The 20,233-nt window shown below is 45.1% G+C and overlaps 2 protein-coding genes across 4 annotated transcripts in view; one reads left to right on the top strand and one right to left on the bottom strand.

Moving 5' to 3' along the window:
* Positions 1–4,074, top strand: part of RBBP4 (RB binding protein 4, chromatin remodeling factor) — a 21,386-nt gene extending 17,312 nt beyond the window's left edge. For both annotated transcript variants that reach the window (XM_058718213.1, XM_058718214.1), the window contains exon 12: positions 3,083–4,074. In XM_058718213.1, the coding sequence (XP_058574196.1) occupies positions 3,083–3,148 (66 nt within the window). In that variant the 3' untranslated portion in view covers positions 3,149–4,074. The remainder of the gene's footprint in view (positions 1–3,082) is intronic.
* Positions 3,523–20,233, bottom strand: SYNC (syncoilin, intermediate filament protein). Of its 2 annotated transcripts, XM_058718207.1 has the most exons (5): positions 19,923–20,232; positions 13,493–14,633; positions 7,084–7,208; positions 6,830–6,906; positions 3,523–5,262 (listed from the first exon to the last, which is right to left on the bottom strand). In XM_058718207.1, exons 1-5 carry the CDS (start codon positions 19,973–19,975, stop codon positions 5,252–5,254), a joined length of 1,407 nt encoding a protein of 468 aa, XP_058574190.1. In that variant the 5' UTR covers positions 19,976–20,232; the 3' UTR covers positions 3,523–5,251. The 2 variants fall into 2 exon arrangements, with proteins under 2 accessions (XP_058574190.1, XP_058574191.1); XM_058718208.1 differs by lacking the exon at positions 6,830–6,906 and having other exon boundaries at positions 19,923–20,233.

Raw genomic sequence — 20,233 nt, 5'->3', positions numbered from 1 at the left:
AGTTTTAAAATAGTGTGAGTGGGGGAGGGGCAGAAGGAGAGGGAGACACAGAATTCAAAGCAGGCTCCAGGCTGTCAGCTGTTCGCATAGAGCTGGACACAGGGCTTGAACTCACAAACCATGAGATCATGACCTGAGCGGAAGTCCAATGTTTAACTGACTGAGCCACCCAGCTCAGGTGCTCCCAGGTGCTCCTGAGATTAACATATTGTATGGTGTATCTGTACTTTGGAATATTATGTATCAAAAAGAAATGTGCTTTGTTTTTATAAGATACCCATGACATTTTAAGTAGGAAAAGGGCAGATTGTAGAACAATAGCATGCTGTAATCCCTCATGTTAAAATTATTGTAGCTAGTGTTTAATTAGGGGTGCCTGGGTGCGGCTGCATGCCTGCACTCTCAAAGATAAACATTTTTTAAAAATTATGTGTAACTATTTAGAAGGCTATTTGTCAAAATGTGGTTGGTATATTTAGGGAGTATTTTTATTTCTTCTTTATTCCTTTTAGTAATAATTATGTGTTAATATGTGTAAACAGAAAATCTGGCTCACCTTTTTCCTTGTATTGTACCCACATAAAATTAATATAAAAATTAAAGACGGAAAAGTGAAATAGTCTGCCTTGGATAGCCTGTAAATTAAAAATATTTTAGTTGTTCCCATGGGATTGTTGTAGTAGATTGAACTACATTATCTTCAGGCAGGCCAGGTATTTCCTTTACTTGTTTCTTTTAGAATTGTGGTAAAAGAAAAGGAGAATTATAAAATAAATATTTGGTCTTTGTCCAGGTTCCTAGCACAGAGGTCCTAAAACCTTTGGGATTGTCAGAGTTGTAGAAGTCTCTATTCCTATTTATAAAGAGCCCCTTTTGGCCACGCCTGAGTTTAGGCTAAGGAGGTAACTTAGGGCCACTGGATAGGCTTAGGATAGGTCTGGACTCCCAAAAGACTGAACAGTTGATTGGAAAACTTTTCAGTCCCTCCTACCCACAAGCAGAGGGGATTGTGCTCTGTAAAGACTCTTGAAAAGCTTCTATAAAACTTCTCGATGCAATGAGCTTCCAAGTTGTTAAATAGATCGATGCTGCCTAGAGAAGGCATGGACGCTCTGTGTTCCCTTTTCACCGTGCCCTGGGCATCACTGCCATTTGACTATTCCTGAGTTTTAAGTTGTAAACTGCTGATACTAAATAAAAGTTTTCATGATTTTATGAGACATTCCAGCAAATTATCAAATCTAAGATGGCAGGGGGTGGGAGGGCAGCCTGTGGAAACCCCCAAGTTTTGTAGGCAAGTTGGACAGAAGTACATGGTTAGTCTGGGCACTCGGCTTGACACTGGCCTCTGAAGTGAGGATTATAGTCTTGTGGATGGAGTCTGACACTACTTCTAGGTGTAGTTAGTGTCAGGATTGAATTGAATTGTTAGATACCTTTGGGTGAAAAAGACAGTTACACATTCGTTGTCAGAAAACATTACAAAATCGTATACATTCCTGTTGCAGTCAGATCACAGGCTTTTTAAAGATAAGACTGTCCCATCCTCTGCAGCACCTAGCCTAGTGATTTGTGCACAGTAGATGCTAAGTAAGAACAGTTAACTTTTCCCAAATAAAAGTATTTTCTGTATTTAAGATTATGCCTTTGGCTGCAAGTTTTTCATCAAATAATAGAAGTAGAGTTTATTTTATGCTAGAGCAGTTTTCTTTTTTCTTTTTTCTCTTTTTTTTTTTTTTTTTTTTTTTTGAGAGAGAGAGAGCGAGCACATGCGCGAGCAGGGGAGGGGCAGAGAGAAAGAGGGAGACAGGATCTGAAGCAGGCTCCATGCTGACAGCAGAGCACCCGATGTGGGGCTCGAACCCATGACCTGCAAGATCATGACCTGAACCGAAGTTGGACGCCCAACTATCTGAGCCACGCAGGCGCCCCTAGAGCAATTTTCTTTTAAAAATATTCATAAATTGAGATTTGAAACCCATGGTTGCGGGAGGCGGTCTCTTAATGAATGCTTATTTATTTTTTACTGTAATCACAGAATTATGCAACCGTCACCACGGTAATTTACCCCCTCAGAAAAACTGCATACCCATTAGCCATCACTCCCTATTTTTCTCCAGTCCACCCAGCAGTAGGCAATCCCCAGTCCACTTTATGGATTTGCCTGTTCTGGACACTTAATATAAACTAAATAATACAATATGTGACTCCCTTTTTTTTTAATTGCCACATACCATTTTTTTTTTTTTTAAATTTTTTTTTTTAACGTTTATTTATTTTTGAGACAGAGAGAGACAGAGCATGAACAGGGGAAGGTCAGAGAGAGAGGGAGACACAGAATCCGAAACAGGCTCCAGGCTCTGAGCTGTCAGCACAGAGCCCGACGCAGGGCTCGAACTCACAGACCGCGAGATCACGACCTGAGCCGAAGTCGGCCGCTTAACCTACTGAGCCACCCAGGCGCCCCGCCACATACCATTTTTATTTATTCATCATTTGATGGGCATTTGTGGTGTTTTTACTTTTTTTAATTTTGTAAATTTTTTTTTAATGTTTTATTTTTTTTTTGAGAGAGAGAGAGCGCAAGCAGGGGAGGGACAGAGAGGGAGACACAGAATCTGAAGCAGCCTCCAGGCTCTGAGCTGTCAGCACAGAGTCTGATGCGGGGCTTGAACCCACAAACTGTGAGATCATGACCTGAGCCGAAGTCTGACTCAACCAACTGAGCCACCCAGGCGCCCCTGTCGTTTTTACTTTTTGACTCTTGTGACTAACGTCCAGTAAAAGGACTCCTGAAGGTTGAGTGTGAAGACAAACAGTAACCATACTTCAGTTTTGTGGGAATGTCCTAATCTACTTGGCCTGTGGGCCAGCTGCCTGTTTGTATTGGAACATAGCCATACCCATTCATTTTCAGATGGTCAATGGTTGCTTTCATGCAGCAACTGCAGAGCTGAATAGTTGCTACAGAGACTCTGGTTCAGTCTCTCTCTCTGGCCTGATCTGTTTTTGAAACTTTAACTTCAAGAAATATCTTTCATGTTTACTAAATGCCCTTTCTCTGTTTCTTGTTTTTGGGCAGGCAGAGAACATTTATAATGATGAAGACCCTGAAGGAAGCGTGGATCCAGAAGGACAAGGGTCCTAGATATGTCTGCACTTCTTGTGATTTTAGACTCCCCTGTTTTTCCTCTCAACCCTGAGATTGATTTAACACTGGTTTTGAGACACAGACTTTGTTTGGCTATCCCTCTATGATAGATAGGTACCATCAACAATGTTACTAGCCCAAACAGAGGGTGTTTTCTAAATATTAACTAGGGGACTTGATTCAGTAAAACCACAGACTTCTATTTAAATTTTCTTCAGGAATTTTCTAGTAACAAAGGTCTAGAAAGGGGAATATTGTGTGTGGTTATTTTTCTTCTTAGGCTGTATCCCCAAGTTTTTCAGACTCCTTTAAGTTAAGGCTAAAGTGAGGAAGGAATAGAGCCAAGTGAGGTAGGTGTCTGAGCCATGGAGTATAAATACCACACGATGTCATTTTTATTCAGGAAATGGGGGAGATTCAAGTCCTATAAATTCCTCTTCTGAAATCTTCACACCTGACTTTCCAGGATGCACATTTTCCTATGTAGACCAGTCTCCCCTGTTTCTTCAGTTAAGTCAAACCTATGTGTTCCTCTTTCCCCATATATTTTTGCTTGTTAGTGTATTTCTTGAGCTGTTTTCATATTTCTTTCCTTTCTGTGAAATGGTTTTTTAAAAAAACTTGGGACCACCAAGTTGTAAAGATGTATGTTTTTACCTGACAGTTATACCACAGGTAGACTGTCCAGTTGAGTTGAGAAGAGTGAATTGATAGCTTGTATTTGTTTTTAAAATTAAATTAATCCTGGATAAGAGTTGCTTTTTTTTTTTTTTTTTTTTTTTTTTGTTTTTAAAGGAGTTAGTCCTTGACCACTAGTTTGGTACCATCTCTATTTTGGGTGACCTGTTTCACCAGCAGGCCTGTTACTCTCCATGACTAACTGTGTAAGTGCTTATAATGGAATAAATTGCTTTTCTACATAACCCCATGCTGATGGGTTTTATTTAGTACATAACATTCATCAAACACCAGTCTGGCTTCTCGAAGGGTTGTTCAGAGGACAGTAATTGTTTCTGGTCTTTGACTATCAAGAGCAGAATTAAATATAATAGACCCAGAGCTAGAGAAAAGAGGTTCACTCCTTCCCAGGGAAAGTGCAAGACATAAAACGCTGAACCCGAGAGGCACAGGATTAGTCTTTGATAAAATCACATCTTTTTGAAGTCTCTCTAGAGAACTACATGGACTTGCAAGACTGTCAAAGGCAATGTGGCAGAGAGCATTTAAGGCAAATTTTAAATTTGGAAAAGGTGTTTGAACCTTTTCCCATAGAGAGGTTGAATCTCCCCAATATATTTTTCACTGGGGTCTGTACTTAGAGGTTAGAAATAATAGGCTCTTGAAAGCCTTTATCACCAAGTACCATAACCAGATAAAATGCCTGGTTCTTTGCCAGGCACTCAATTGAACTGAGTAGATCACTCTGACCCAGAATCATCTTCATGAGACACAATCTTTGGGAAAATCTGAGTATTCTTAACCTTTAGGTTCAAATCTGGATTGGTTCCTTTTTTCCAAGTCAGTAGTTCTTTTAGAGTATAGCGAAAATTATCTTCACAGAAATTAGGAGTAAACTGTATGAGTCTGCACAGACTTAAACTTTGTAAAAGGATTCATTTTAAAGTCTAACACTCATGGCACAAAAGAATTCAAATTGTAAACCCATATAATGAAAATCGGCTGCCTTTTTGACCCTACCTGTGCACCAAAAAAGGTTTTTGTTTTGGGTCAACACAAGGCAAGATACATTCTTCACAACACTAAAGTGTGTCCATACATCCATCCTTTACTCTGCACATGGGGGTTGCTGCTGGAGAACAGAAGGCTTCTTTTTCCGTTGCTAAGTGCATTTAGCTTGATACCAGCAGCCTATGAAATAGACTCCACCTAAGCCTTGACTGATGGTGTTCTGCCTCCAGCCAGCCTTAGAATCTTTTTAAACAGGTCAGCCAGTATTTGTAACTTTCCCAGGGTGAATTGCTTGCCAAGTCCCTGGCACTCCCTTCTCTGGAAAAAAAGTATGTCCAGAGGGTACTTAGTGATCCTTTGCTAAGAAGTTTTGTGTTGCTGTTTCTGGATTGCAGATTTGGCCGTATGTTTCTAAACAGCCCCTGTAAAGTTGAGAAAAGAAAAAATAAGTTTATATTTTGTGCAACTTGAAATAATACAGCATAAAGTTCATCACAACTTCCGAAGTTTACTTAGTGCGGGCTAAGTTGGGGAGAGATTGCTAGAGTGTGATTTACATATGATTAGGAATGCATTTCCCTCCAAATGCCTATTAGGGTGCCTCTTACCTGCAAGACTGAATGAATGGTAACCTATGTGGTGGTGATGGGACAGACTAGCCAGGTTAACCTTGCATGGGTGTTAACAATGACTGAAATTCTCGTTTCTTAAGATGAGTCGTTGCCCTCTCCTTCCCTATTGTACTTTTAATCTGATCCACACAAAGGTGTTTAACATACCATTTTCCTCAATTACAAGGTTCTCTAATCTCCCAAACAATAAATGTAATCAGTTACTCCTAGGTAAAACATGGTAAAAGAAAATGCTAGTAAGTTACGAAAAGTATTGGTTATAACTGTTATTTGTGAGTTTGTATCTAAGACACAAGACTAGCTAGAAAGTAAATTAAATTTATGGGCATCTGTCTAGTATACAACTTAACATAGACCTTTTTTATCCTTAATGTCTTTATCCAAGAGACTCTAGGATTTTATCAGGAATATAAGAACATATTAGTATATAAAGAAATCAATGGATAGGCATGTTGCTTGTTTCACATATTAAGCAATAATCGTGGGGCACCTAGGTGGCTCAGTCGGTTAAGCGTACAACTCTTGATTTGGCTCAGGTCATGATCTAACAGTTAGTGAGTTTGAGCCCCGTGTCCAGCACTGTGCTGCCAGTGCATAGTCTGCTTGGGATTCTCTCTCTCCCTCTCTCTCTGCCCCTCCCCTGCTTGCTGTCTGTCACTCAAAATAAACTTTAAAAATAAATTCTGTCCCTCAGGCTAAAACAACACCTACTTGAGTTGTTTTTAACTTCCATATTTAGCCTTCTGGCCTCCTTTGTCATAATCTGAATTAGGTAGCATAACTGTCTTCTCTGCTATTCTTTTTTTTTTATTAAATTTTTTTTTTTTTAATTTTTTTTTTTTTAACATTTATTTATTTTTCAGACAGAGAGAGACACAGCATGAACGGGGGAGGGGCAGAGAGAGAGGGAAACACAATTGGAAACAGGCTCCAGGCTCTGAGCCATCAGCCCAGAGCCCGACACAGGGCTCGAACCCGTGGACCGCGAGATCGTGACCTGAGCCGAAGTTGGACGCTTAACCGACTGAGCCACCCAGGCGCCCCATGCTATTCTAAGGAAACTTTATGAATAGCTGATGGGGTAGAATAGGCCAAGGAAAGTGATGCACAGAGCCCCTAGATGTGTCATCCTCTTACAGAATTCCCAGTGATAATTAGGGCATATTTTGAGTCCTGCTAGAAACAGAAACATTCCAAGTGACTGCTGAATGCTTAAATCGGGCAATCTGGAGGTATGTGTTATTCCTAACTGACTTGTCATTTGACACACTTTTTTTTTTTTTTTTCAGGCATTAGTATTGTTAAGTTAGGAAAGCAGCAACAAGGCAAACACCACTCTTGTACCCTCAAGGATCACCTTGAGACTGTGTCTCGATTCCACCTGTCTGAGAAGTGGGAGCGTTAGCCTGTCCCAGGCTCTTGGATAGCATAGCCCTTAAAAAAAAAGAAAGCCATTTTCCATTTGTCCTGGATGAGCACAGTTTGGAAATCATTTCCCAAGTCATTTTTTTGCTTTTCCATGTTAAGTGAAATTTCCCCTGAGCAACATCTCCCTCCCCACCATCCCCTCAGCCGGTGTCAGTGAAGATCTGAATAGCAGCAAAAACTGACTTATAAGTTGAGAGCTCTTCGGCGAGGCTGATCCTTAGCTGCTCTATCTCTTTGTTCTTCTGTTGCTGGAGTTGTACCCCATTCCTTAACCGCCTTTGTCGTTCTTCCATTTCCTCCAGCTGTTCCTGCAAGTGAGAGGGTCAAGAACATCTCTAGTGAGCAGAACAATAAAAAAACTGGCATTGTCCGTTATAGTTTATAAAGCACTTTCTTAGATGTTGTTTAATCTTCACGCCAGTATAGTTTGAGAAACTGGTTCAAAGAAATGTTGGGACAAAGTAATCCTGCTTAGGAAAATGGTGACCAGAAAGGAGTCTTGTCTATACTGGCAGACTACTGCTTAATAGAATCCTACAAAGGGTGGATGGGTGCTCAGATGGTTTTTTGTTTGTTTGTTTTGCAGTTTCAAGAAGTGTTGGGGAGAATTGTGGTCCTCTAGTCGGTGTGCTGAGAGTTTTATGGACCTCTGGCTTTGTGCAAGTTTATTTCTATCAGGATAATCAGTTTTTACATCATCCTGCAACTTAAAGCAATTTAAAAGAAACCAAGTCTTGGGGGTGCCTGGCTGACTCAGTCGGTATAGCATGCGACTCTTGATCTTGGGGTTGTGAGTTCAAGCCCCACGTTGGGTGTGGAGCCTAGTTTGGAAAAAAAATCAAGTCTTTGTATGCAGTTATTCTTAACTATTTTTTTGTTTGTTTATTTTGAGAGTGTGTGGGAGGAGCAGACTGAGAAGGGGAGAGAGAATCCCAAACGGGCTCTGTACTGTCGGCACGGAGCCTGATGCAGGGCTCAAACCAACAAACCATAAGGTAATGGCCTGAGCCAAAATTTTGAGAGAGATACAGCACGAGCAGGGGAGGGGCAGAGGGAAGGTGAGACAATCCCAAGCAGGCCTCACACCATCAGCACAGCCTGCCATGGGGCTTGAACCCACGACTTATGAGATCATGGCCTGAGCCAAGGTCAAGAGTTGGACACTTAACTGACTGAGCCACCTAGGCGCCCCACTTATTCTTGGCTATTAAATGTAGTTCTAAGAGAGTTAAAACTATTGGAAGTCCAGTTGTTTACGGGAAAGACTAAACACAAGTTTTGTATTTGAACCTCCTTGAAGTCCAAAATAGCTCTGCCCGGTACTTCTGTAACATCATATGCAAATAGATGCTTTATTAGGATGTTGGCTATCCTAGTTGTTAATTTCCTTATACTGTACTTGTTACACAAAAAGACTGAATTTGTTCCAAAGTGCTAAGTTGGAAGATGAAGAAGCTATGCCCCAGAGGCCTTCAGGAGCCTTAAGATGATTGTCCGTTTCCCATTCTGCCCAAACCAAACAGGATATATTCTGTAAACTGTCTCTGCCCAGGATTAATGCCTGAGGAGTGAGGTAAGGAAGATGTCAGCAAATCCGTCTCTGGCATAGTTGGTAGCTGGCGTGGATCCTTAGGAAGCATGAGGGAGATGGGAAGGGAAGGTTGCAGCTGAAAGGCCTGTTTTAAAGGGGTAATGACTTCACCTCAGATTTTGAAGAATAATGAGCCAGGAATCTAGTTTAGGTACATGCTGTTATTAGAAGGATCTAAATAATTTGTTCTCTAAGTCATCCTTCATATACCTATGGCACATCATTCTGCAGCGTTTGATACTCTGGCTGAATTTCGACTTTGGTCAACCTTGTCAAAAGGCCTTTTTTTAGTGCCTTAGCCATACTTTGGTGCCACACAGAGATGCGGTCTTGCCATCTAAGCCTGTCTTCTGGAGGGAAGCACCCGCAAACCTCTGTGCCCCAATTCCCCAAGCCTCCCTTCGACATCTAGCAAAGCTGTATTTTGGTGAGACCTAAAAGTACACGCTTGGGAAGACAGTCTGTACCATCAATGATAAACTGACCAGGAGGAGCAACGTTACAAAATGAAACAAATATTGCTACCCTGACTGGCATTAAGCCTGTCTTAATAATGTAGCACCACGAGATTAACTTTCTAAAACTGCTTTATCGTGTTTGTCTTTCAAAGACTTCCCACCTCTTGAGTCTGGCATTCAGACCCCCTTTAGTCTGACCCCTACCTCTAATTAGAACCTCCACTGTGCTTTCAGATGGACATTTTCCTCTAGCCTGCACTGTGTAGCAGGGAGGCCACGACTAGTCACATGTAGCTAGTAAGTACTGGAAATTCAGCTAATCTGAATCCACATGTACCTAAGTATAAGCTACACAGATTTTTAAGACTTGGCATATAAAACAATGTAAAATACCTCAAATTTTGATATTGACTCAATGTTGAAATATTTTTATATGCAGAGTTAAATAAAATACTAGTTTCACCTGTTTCTTACTTTTTTTTTTTTAATGTGGCTACTAGAAAATTGTAAATGACATCTGTGGCTTGCATGATGTTTCTTGGTTCTAGCCTGCTGCTCTAGCCTGACAAATTCACAGATCTCTGTGTCTTTACTCCTGCCATTTCTGTCACCTAAACAGCATCTGCTATATTACATTACCATTTATCTTTTTTCTTCTTGTGTAACTCCCAGCTTGTAGGTTCCTGTCCAGCACCCTGCACGTAATGCTGGATGTGAAGCACGTAGATAGTAAACATTCTATAATTCCGCACTCACGACCTACCAATTTCATCTAAAAACTTGGAGACCATTCTGAGCAAATTCCTCACACCACCCACTGCACCAGTCCCCAAATCCTACCCAAATATTTTACTTCACATATCTCACATGATCTCTCCCTCATAAGGCTTAAGTGGTCTTTCCAGGCTCCTTCAATCCATCCTACATGCCACCATTTTTAAAAGTACGTGCCTATGCACAAGTACTTTACAAAGATTAATTCATTCTTTCCAACAGCCTTATGATGTGTATTATTACTAATCCCATTTTACAGTGAAGGAGCAGAGTCACTGGTGAAGTCATTGGTCCAAAGTTTCCCAGACAGGAAGTGAGCCAGGATTTGCCACTGGCTTAGAAAACTCATACTTTACAACTGCGTTGTTGCCGTCTTGTCTGTGGAGCTCTTCAGTGGTCCTCAAACTGTTTTCCATGAAACCCCAGGAGAAAGCCATATGGAAGTGCCCTTGCCTCAGAAAGTAGCTCACTTTTACCTGTTTTACATGCTGGCATTCTATATCAAGTTGTGTTTGGGGAAAAGGGTCTGTGGCTTTGGAGAAAACCTTTTTTTTGAAAACCACTGACTTGAAGACTATGGAAAATCCTTCAGTCTGGTCCCAATCTACCACTACAGCCACATCTATCTAGTCACATTCTTAGGATCCAGCCACACTGAGCGCACTTCCCTTAACATGTCTTTTTATGTTTTCATGCTTTTGTGTAAGTCATTCCCTCTGCCTGGAATGCCTCTTTCCCATGTCTACCCAACAAATTTATTCTCTAAGGCTTGGTTCAAACACCTTGTGGAAGTTGAATGTGAACTTGGGCTAGATTGCACAGGGTCAGAATCCTCCTGTCACTTCCTGAACAAATGATTTGACTTGTCTGTCTGGTTTCTGTTTTCTCATTTTTCATACAGTGACAGTAATTTATAGCTATCGCACAGAAAGGTAAGGATTAAATGTATTAATACGTGTAAAAAACTACAAGTACATGGTAGCTATTGTTAACTCTTGTGAAATTTCCCCTCCGTGTCCCCAGGCAGGGGTAATTATACGTACTTCATTGGTACAGTGCCTTATTCCTACTACTGTTATAGTGTTTATCACTTGAAGAATATTAATGATTTCACTGATTCTATGGCTTTCACATTTTAACATTTCAGATCAGGGTGCATCTTAAAATCAAGTGTCTTTGATTTTACGCAATATGTTCATTATATCTGGTATCCTTCCTGGACTATAAACTATTTGAGGTCAGAAACTACCCCCCTCCCCCATTTCTCATCTCATCTCTTCTGCCAGCACATAGTTCACTGCCTGGCACATGGTAAGCAGGCGTAGAAAATATTTGTTGAATGAATAGATGATGGTGATGAAAGAGGCAGAGTGTACAACTGCAAGAGTGAAGTGTACCCTTGAAAAGTAGTCAGATGCCGTAAGTGACCTTTGGCAAACAAGTCTGGGAAGCCATTTCACAAAGCAGAATTTGCTTACTAGGACCTTGATTGCTACTTTATGACAAAGCAATAGGAGACATCCATCAAGAGTATTTTTCATAGAATGATCTTGGGAAAGCTGTACCAATCAGCAAATCTGAAATCCAGCACAGTGATGAAAATCGCGGGCGGGTGGGGGGCGGGGGCAATTCTGCAACCCTAATATTATGTCCAAAAACTCCTCCAGAGGATTTCCTGTTGATGGTACCACTGTCCCAGTTAGCCTTATCTGAAATCTTGACACCCTCTGTGACTTCTCACCCCTGCCCCCTTCATTCAGTGGCCACATTATCCTGCATTTGTTCTTGCATTCTTCCCCTTCCTTGTATTCCCACATTGGTTCCTCTTACCTATAGTAGCTTCCTGATTAGTCCCCTAGCTTCTAGGTCTCCAGCCCATTTTACACACTGCCACCCGTACTTTTTCTAAAAGTAGAGAAGCAATTATGTTACTCGCTTGATTAAATACCTTTACTGATGCAACTGAGTACTGAATGAAATCCAAACTCCCTAGTTTGGATTTCTGAGTCCTGACATGACCTGGGGCGCCTGGGTGGCTCAGTCAATTGAGTACCCAACTCTTCATTTTGGCTCAGGTCATGATCCCAGGGTTGTGGGATTGAGCCCCACGTCTGGCTCCACACTGAGTGTGGAGCTTGCTTAAGATTCTCTTTCTCTGCCCCCCTTCCCAGCTCACACACTCATTCTCTCTAAAAAAAAAAAAAAAAAAAAAAGCCCAATATGATCTGCCCCAACCTACCTTTACAGTTCAACTCACCTTTCAATTTTTCACCTGTCATATGCAGCCAGGTTGCAGATGGTGAGTTAATATATATATTAAAACTACTCACCTATTTTTTAAATTTTTTTAATATGGCTACTATAAAGGTTTAAATTATATTATGTCTTGCATATTTCTTTGGGATAGCACTGGTCTAGATCTTGCCTATATTTTAATACCTAGCTCAAATAACACCACTTCTTCCATGGAGTGTTGTCTGATTTAATGGATGACTAAAAATAATTTCATTATCCTATAGCACTCTTACCTGTACCTCTTTTAAATCACATGCTGCTCTTTCCCCTGGATTACAATTATTAATGTAATGTCTGTCTGAGTACAACTTAAGGATACATTTTATGCCAAAAAAATAAAAAGATCCTCTTTCACTAGACTGAACCAATTAAAAAGCTGCAGTGGGGGAGGGGATTGCTTTCATAATACAAACTACAGAAAGCTTGACAAAATTTTGAGTGAAGTGAATACAGCCATTTTCAACAGAGGATATGTTCCTTGAAGGATGGATCAGAATCTCTGGAACTTTTTAAGCTTATCCAAAGGAACATGTATTTCAAAAGATGAAAATACTGCTCTGAAAGGAACCACCACATCGTGGTCCCCTCATAGTGGCCAGCAGCCCTTCAGTCAGCATTTAACTGATGTCCTCTGAGCCCGAGTGGCAGAAAAAAGTAAAGCAATGCTCCCTTCCTTCTGAAAGCTCACAGTCCGTGGGAGAGAGACAAAATTGTGTTTTTACTTTGTATTTATATCCCACCCTGTTCTATAAAGGGATTAGAACTGGCTCACACTTAATCAGAAGTAACTGGAATACAAGTGAAATGGTGATAATGCACAAAGAAGGAAAATGAGGAATAGAGCTTCATAGATTTCATCCCAGTTTTTGCTTTGTTTTGTTTTAAGTAATCTCTATGCCCAACATGGGGCTCAAACTCATGACCTCGAGATCAAGAGTCACACGCTCTACTGAACCAAGCTAGCCAGGCGCCCCTCGTCCCAGTTTTAAAACTGGGAAGCTCCAAGGCAGAGATCAGCTAGGTGGGACTTGAGGGTGAATGTGCAGGGAGGGAGAGAATGAAAATCCCACCTCGCCTCATCCCCCTCTTGCTCCCTGCACCCAAGCATGATTCACCAAGAATTGGAAAACTGTGCCGTGGAAAGTGCACAGAAACATTCACAATTGGCCAGGCCAGGGTTCATAGACCACCAGCTCGCTGAGCCTGTTTCCTCATCTATGAAAGTGAGAACACTTGATTTGGAGGCTTAACGAGAGGACCGGGTGACGGTTGGTGTCAGGGCACCGCCTACATTCTCAGCCCGGAGTGCCGGCCTAACCTGGTGGGATGAAGAGTGGAGTAAAGGAGCGGCCGCCCCGAGGAGTAAGCGGGTCCTCCTGCATGTAGGAGGGCCTCCTTCAAAGTGGCCGCGAGACCTGTGACTCCGGTCACCTTTTCCTGCCCCAGGCTAACTGTCCGTGCCCAGGGGGCCTACCCTGTACTGCTGCACCTCCTCATCTCGTTTCTGCCTCACGAGCAAGATCTGGTCCTCCAGGTTCCTGTTCTGCAGCTGGAGCTGCCGGGCCTCTGCTTGCAGGGGTCTCAGAGCCTCCTTCATCCCCTGGATCTCGGCCTGGGTTTTCTGCAGCGCTTTGGCCGCAGCTTCTTTCCTCTCCAGGAGCCGCAGCAGCTGAGGCTCATACTCTTCCTCCAGGCCTTGGCGGCTCTCTGCCATGAGGTTCTCAAACTGGGCAGAGAGCCGCCGGCTCTCCTGGAGAAAGTGCCCGTCCCTCTGGCTGGGAGGTGCTTCCAGTTGTTGCCGTAACTGCTCCTTCTGCTTCTGATAGGCGTCCCGGAGCTGGGCCAGTTCCTCCGAGAGCTGGGCTGCCCGTGTGGTCAGCGCTTGCCGGAGATCGGCAAACTGGGCCACGTCCTGCCGGCGGCACTCGAGCTGGTATTGGCAGGCCACGCATTCCTTCGTCACCTTGAACAGCTTCTGCTTGACCAGCCGGATCTCCTCCCTCAGCCCGTCCCTCTCCAGCTCTGCTTGGGCGTGCAGTTTGTAGGCGGCCAGGATGTCCTGATGGACCTGCTGCACCTCCTGCAGGGCTGGTTCCCGGAGCAACACCAGCTCATGGATGAGCCGATCCCTCTCCTCTTCCAGCTGGGCCACAGCTTGGACACATTGCTGGAAACGCTCCTCTAGCAATTCCAGGTCCTCTATGCTCAGGTTGTCTGTGCTGGGACTAGGCCCGGCTTGGAGGCTCTCCTCAGGGCTGGGTTTCTCCTCGCTCGTGACCGTCTCTCCCCCGGAACTGGTCTGCTCTGGGCTTGTGGTCTTTCCTGGCTGCGTGGGCTCGTCCACATATAGTATCTCCTCTGGCTTCATAGGCTCGTCCATCTCCAGGGCCTCCCCTGGTTGCCTGGTCTCCTCGATATACAGTGCCTCCTCAGGCTTCTCCGTCTCTTCCACGTAGAGTGTCTCATCGAGGTCACCTGTGTCCCCCAGGTAGAGAATGTCCTCTAAGTTCAAGGTCCCCGCCAAAGACAGAGTAACTTCTGGGTTCAAAGTCCCCACCTCACGCGGGGATTCAGAGTTCTCTTCGAGAGAAGAACTGGCTTCCGTTCTTGTTTCTCTGCAAGAGAAATGACTTAAAGTCAGAGGGCAGCCACAATCCCGGGATGGTTCCCGACGGGAGCCATTGGGCTTTTTTCGGCCTCTCACATCTCAGAGGGCACTTGTCTACTTCCCCCTCCGTCAGCCTACCCCCATACACCCATGGCTCAGATCCCCTGACAACATCCCCATGACGTCAGCGTCTAGCCTCTGCTTACATACCTTTAAGGCCAGGAAGCTCACATCGTTCCACTGTCATAAGAAAATTCTAGTGTTGAAGTAAAACCTTCTCTGCAATTTTTTACCTGGACTTGGTTCCTCTTTCTGGAATCAGACAAATCTAACTACTTTCCCATGCCAAGTTCTTTAAACACCTAAGGAAAACTAACATCTTTCGATTATTCCATGCATGCCAAAGTGTCCAGTGCCCTCCTCGTTTGGGTCACTTCTTTCTGACTCAGCTCCAAACTGTCACTGTCCCTTGGGGGTGGGTATTGGAAACAGTATCCAGGTATGTTCTGAGCTCTGGACAGTATGTTTCTGTTGATAAGGCCAATATTGCCAATAGAGGGCAGCTCAATCATACTGGCAAATGCTGAGTTTGACTAAAGGCCTTTAAGACTGTCTCATACTGAGTACTTTTATTTTCCTAACTTTTTTAATGTTTACTTATTTTTGAGAGAGACAGAGCACAAACAGGGGAGGAGCAGAGAAAGAGTGAGACACAGAGTCCAAAGCAGGCTCCAGGCTCTGAGCTGGCAGCACAGAGCCCGACGTGGGGCTCGAACTCACTGCGAGATCATGACCTGAGCTGAAGTCAGATGCTAAACCGACTGAGCTACCCAGGTGCCCCTCACACTGAGTGCTTTTAAACCACATCTCTTGTTCCTGTAAAAACATTCATCTTGTTAGAATTGGCCCATCCTCTGGCCTGTCAAAGGCTCTTGAATTCAGATTCTGTGATTCTGACAGAGAAGTTCCTTAACCCAGCTGCCAGTTGCCTGCTAATTTAACCAGCTCCTGTTAAGGAATATTCTCCTGCTTCTCTGGCCTTCAAATGGCTTTGGTCCTTCCTGTTTCAATTCATCTTACCTACCTTGGATCTCTGGGCAATTCTTTGAAAATATAAAATACCACGGAAATAATAACAATAAATTACACTTAAAAAGGTCCTAATATCTGAATCTAATATCATTCAGGCTCAGTTCTGAATGATTTACGTATACCAATTCATTTAATCCTCATAACATTTTTATGAGGTAGTCATACTTATTATCCCCATTTTACAGATCAGGAAACTGAGGTGAAAAGAGATTAAGTAATTTGCTCAAGGAAACTCCTACTCCATGAGCACCAGTTATAAAACAAGTTAAATGTGAGTGTAGCTTACAAGAAAATTATTTTAGATATAAAGCATAAATGAAAAGCCCCATGTATCAGTGAAGTCATCTGTCTTGAAAAGGCCGACTTGTGTCCAGGTTTTAAGCTCTAGATATCAGCTCCAAGTTCCCACTACAGATTACTTTTATTCTAAATCGTTGTGTCCTCACTCTGTCTTCCTCTCTAGCACCCCAGGAGTCCCTGGCTCCCCATTCTGTGTCTCATGGTGGCCCTCTGGAAACCACAAGTGTGGCTTCACCAGGCCCCAGACATCACTGGCTTCATGCAACCCAAGCACCTGCACCGAAATCTAAAAGCTTGAAGGCAGCCTCAACCATCACCCTGTCTGTTCCCATCACTTTACCACAAAGACTGATCTCTTTCACCTGGTGTCACCTAGCACCTCAAACTCAACTTTTCCCAAATTATCCTTCTCCCTGGGCTCACTATACCTGTATTCTCCAGCTCAGAGAAGCACATCCCCATACAGCAGGTTGATGAGGCAAATAATCTACCCCCCCTTTTTTTTTAATTTAAATTTTAGTTAGTTAACATACAGTGCACTATTGGTTTCTGGAGTAGAACTCAGTGATTCATCACTTACCCACAACAGCCAGTGCTCATCACAACAAGCGCCCTCCTTAATACCCATCACCCATCTGGCCCATCCCCCCTCCCTCCATCAGCCCATAGTTCGTCCTCTATCATTAAGAGTCTCTTATGATTTGTTCCCTCTCTTTTCGTTCCCTGCCTCCCATATGTTCATCTGTTTTGTTTCTTAAATTCCACATGAGTGAAATCATATGGTATTTGTCTTTCTCTGATGGACTTATTTCATTTAGCATAATACATTCTAGCTCCATCCATGTCACTGCAAATGGCAAGATTTCATTCTTTTTGATGGCTGAGTAATATTCCGTTGCATATATATATATATATATATATATATATATATACCACATCTTCTTCACCCATTCGTCAGTTGATGGACATCTGGGCTCTCTCCATCGTTTGGCTATTGTTGATAATGCTGCTATAAACATTGGGGTGCATGTACCCCTTTGAATCTTTGTACAATAAAAACATGTACCCCTTTGAATCTACATTTTGTCCCCTTTGGGTAAACACCTAACAGTGCAATTGCTGCATCGTAGGGTAGTTCTATTTTTGAGGCAAATAATCTTTAAACAGCTCTTTTCCTCCCCCACATGGCCAACTCACTGAGAACTGACCTATCTCAGAAAGTCTCCAGTCTCCACCTCCTCCTCATCCCCTTGCCAGGGCCCTACTCCAAGTCATCGCATACCTGCACTCATGTGCCAGCCTTGTAACGGGCATTCTTCCTTCTCATGCCAGCCTATTGCCTACAGTGCCACAGCTCACTAGAACATAACCGTGTCGCATCACTTCATGCACAAATAGCCAGCTGCTTAGCATAGACTCAAAGCCCTTAAAGATGTGGCCCCAACATACCTTTCCAGGCTCATCTCACACTACCCGCCCCCGCCCACCCAGAGCATGTGTTAACACTTTTACACCTCCTACTCCTAGCCCACTATGTCTAAAGAATCCAGCTCAGAAAATACAGCTCCTTGTACACCATCTGATGAGAGAACAATCCTGCACCACCTGGAAAGGTAGAGCTCGTAGCACCAGAAAGGATGCACCTACTCAGCCGGCCAGACCCACCTTGATCCTCAACAGAGCCCCTGCTTTCCCAGCAGACGGCCCTCACAGGCTCCTGCTGAGTTCTCCACCCTGGAATGACGTAACTGTGTTCAAGGCAGTATTCCAAGTATTTTACATGAATACTCATGTATATGATGCTCATCTGTTACCCCCATTTTGTAGATGAGGAAACCAGAGCACTGAGTAAAGAACTCACTCAAGGTTCTACAACTTGTAAGTGGTAGAGGCTGGAGAAGATGGCATCTGGCTCCAAAGCTGGACGGTGCTCCTTTTATCACTCTGTTCCCAGAACAGGCATGAGTTCTAAAACAGGTACAAAGCTACAGCAGGTCCAACAGAGCTTGGCACATAGCATTCAAAATATACTTATTTAGAGGTGCCTGGGTTGGTTAAGCCCCAGTTGGTGAGGCATCCGACTTTGGCTCAGGTCATGACCTCACGGTTCCTGAGTTCGAGCCCCACGTCGGGCTCTGTGCTGCCAGCTCAGAGCCTGGAGCCTGCTTCAGATTCTGTGTCTCCCTCTCTCTCTGCCCCTTCCCTACTCTCTTTCTCTCTGTAAAAATAAATAAACTTAAAAAGGGGGGGGGAGGTGCCTGGGTGGCTCAGTCGGTTGGGTGTCTGAATTCAGCTCAGGTCATGATCTCACAGTTTGTGGGTTTGAGCCCCGCATTGGGCTCTGTGCTGACCGCTAGGAGCCTGCAGCCTGCTTCGGATTCTGGGTCTCCCTCTCTCTCTGCCCCTTCCCTGCTCACACTCTGTCTCTCTCTCTCAAAAATAAACATTAAAATTTTTTAATTATGAAAAGTTAAAATATATATATACTTATTTACCTACTCGTAAATTTCTATTCGTCTTTCAAGCCCCGCTCATCTCCCCTGTGAAGCATTTCGCAGACAAACCCATTATTGCGTTCCCAAGGCACTTTGTGTGCAGCTCATCTTTGCACTTAGTGCTATTACAGCAGTGAGCGTGTCCGTGTCCCCTGAGAGTCCATTTCCTAAGGACAAGTACAGTTCTCATTCTCTGTGTATCCCAGGGTGGGGCTCTGTAGAAGGAAGGCAGGCAAGAAACCGACTCAGATCCAAGGAGGAAACTTTGCCCAAAGTCAAGTGGCAAAGCTGGAAGTAGAACCCCGGCCACCTGACTCCCAGGCAGCGCCCTTATCACACACTGTTGTTGCCTCTGTTGCCCCCCCCCCCCCCCCCCTGCACAGTGCCAGGCCTCTGCTCAGTGCTGCCCTCACACAGCTGCCTCTCTCTAAGGGGCTGAGGAAAATAGCGTATGGGAGGTCGAGGGGCAAGGGAGCCAGCTCAACTGGGGCCCCTGACCTCAGGCTTCCTTGGACTCCAAGCAGCCTCCCTCTGCCACTCTGACCCTGGCCCTAGAGGACTCCAGCAGCTCCCACTCTGCACATCGAGGCTGTGGCAAGGAGTGTCTGTGACATGCTGCAGGCATGAGTTGGTGTGTGTCTGACTCTGTGTGTATCTGTATATGCATATGGCAGCACAGGGGACTGTATGTGCAAAACTGTACTCAGCTTTGTGCTGTGTGTGACAGCGAGGGGTGTGGGGTGTGTGTGTTTGCACCTTCACCTCTTCGGGGCTATGGTCTGACCTGGGGCAGAAATACTCCCTACCGGCCCCAAATCCCTGAGCCACAGCCCTCTCCCCGTCACCAGTGGTAAGCTGACAGAGTGGATGGTTGGGGGCGGGCCTTCTCTCCGGGGGGGGGGGGGGGGGGCCCAAAGACCAAGGCCCTCCTAAGACCCTCCCCACCCCCCATTCCAGGCCTCAGACCGGAGAGAGCAAGCTGCCAGAACAGGCTCTTAACTCCAAGCTGGCAGCTGCCCAACCTTGCACCAAGTCCCTTCCACACAGCGAATTCAGCAACTGGAGGCCTCCATCTCCAGTCGCATTTGGGGTGAGGAATGAAAGAAAGCTAGTAGCGTCCTTGGCCACTCCGGCCCAGTGGCATTTGCCGGTGGATGCCCACCAGTCTGAAAGGGTTAATCGTCACCCAGCCCCGGAGGGGAGGGGGGGGGGCGCTATAAAAAACCACAGACAAACGGAGGTGCCGGGACCCCGGGCCTCCCCCATCTCCCTTGGCCGGTGGCTCCGCCCAGTGCCCGCGCCGCACCCCGGCTGGCCCACCACCCCCAGCGAGGCGAAAGGTGATCGCGGGGGACTCGTCCAGGGCCCCCTCCCCCCAGCGCGGCGACTCGGGCCCTGCGCGGTCCTACCTCGCGGCCTGGGCGGCGCCGTCCCCATCGAGCCGGGGCTCCGGGCTGGCCATGGCTGCGCGACCCCGGGCTGGGCGGCCGCGTTATTAATAGCCGGCCCCGCCGGCCGCTCGCTCCGCGCCCGCGCCCGCCGCACTGGCAGCTGCCGCCGACACCGGATCCCGCCCGCCCCGGGCCGGGCGCGCCCACTTGGCCCCAGCTCCCGCCCGCGGGAGGAGGGAGCGGGCCGCGCGGCCGGGGGCAGAGGTGGGGGGTGGCCGATCGGCGTCTCCCAACCCCGCGGGCCCTGAGATCTTCCCGAACCTTCTTTC

Source organism: Neofelis nebulosa, chromosome 2, assembly GCF_028018385.1.
Source record: "Neofelis nebulosa isolate mNeoNeb1 chromosome 2, mNeoNeb1.pri, whole genome shotgun sequence".
Lineage (NCBI taxonomy): Eukaryota > Metazoa > Chordata > Mammalia > Carnivora > Felidae > Neofelis > Neofelis nebulosa.
This window is presented reverse-complemented; position numbering and strand designations above follow the sequence as displayed.

Excerpts from the sequence above, each read along its gene's own strand:
- SYNC (XM_058718207.1), bottom strand. The coding sequence starts at position 19,975 with ATGGCCAGCCCGGAGCCCCGGCTCGATGGGGACGGCGCCGCCCAGGCC. Across the intron at positions 14,634-19,922 it reads GGCGCCGCCCAGGCCGCGAG|AGAAACAAGAACGGAAGCCA; the intron begins GTAGGACCGCGC and ends TTTCTCTTGCAG. Across the intron at positions 7,209-13,492 it reads AGGAGGTGCAGCAGTACAGG|GAACAGCTGGAGGAAATGGA; the intron begins GTAGGCCCCCTG and ends TCTCACTTGCAG.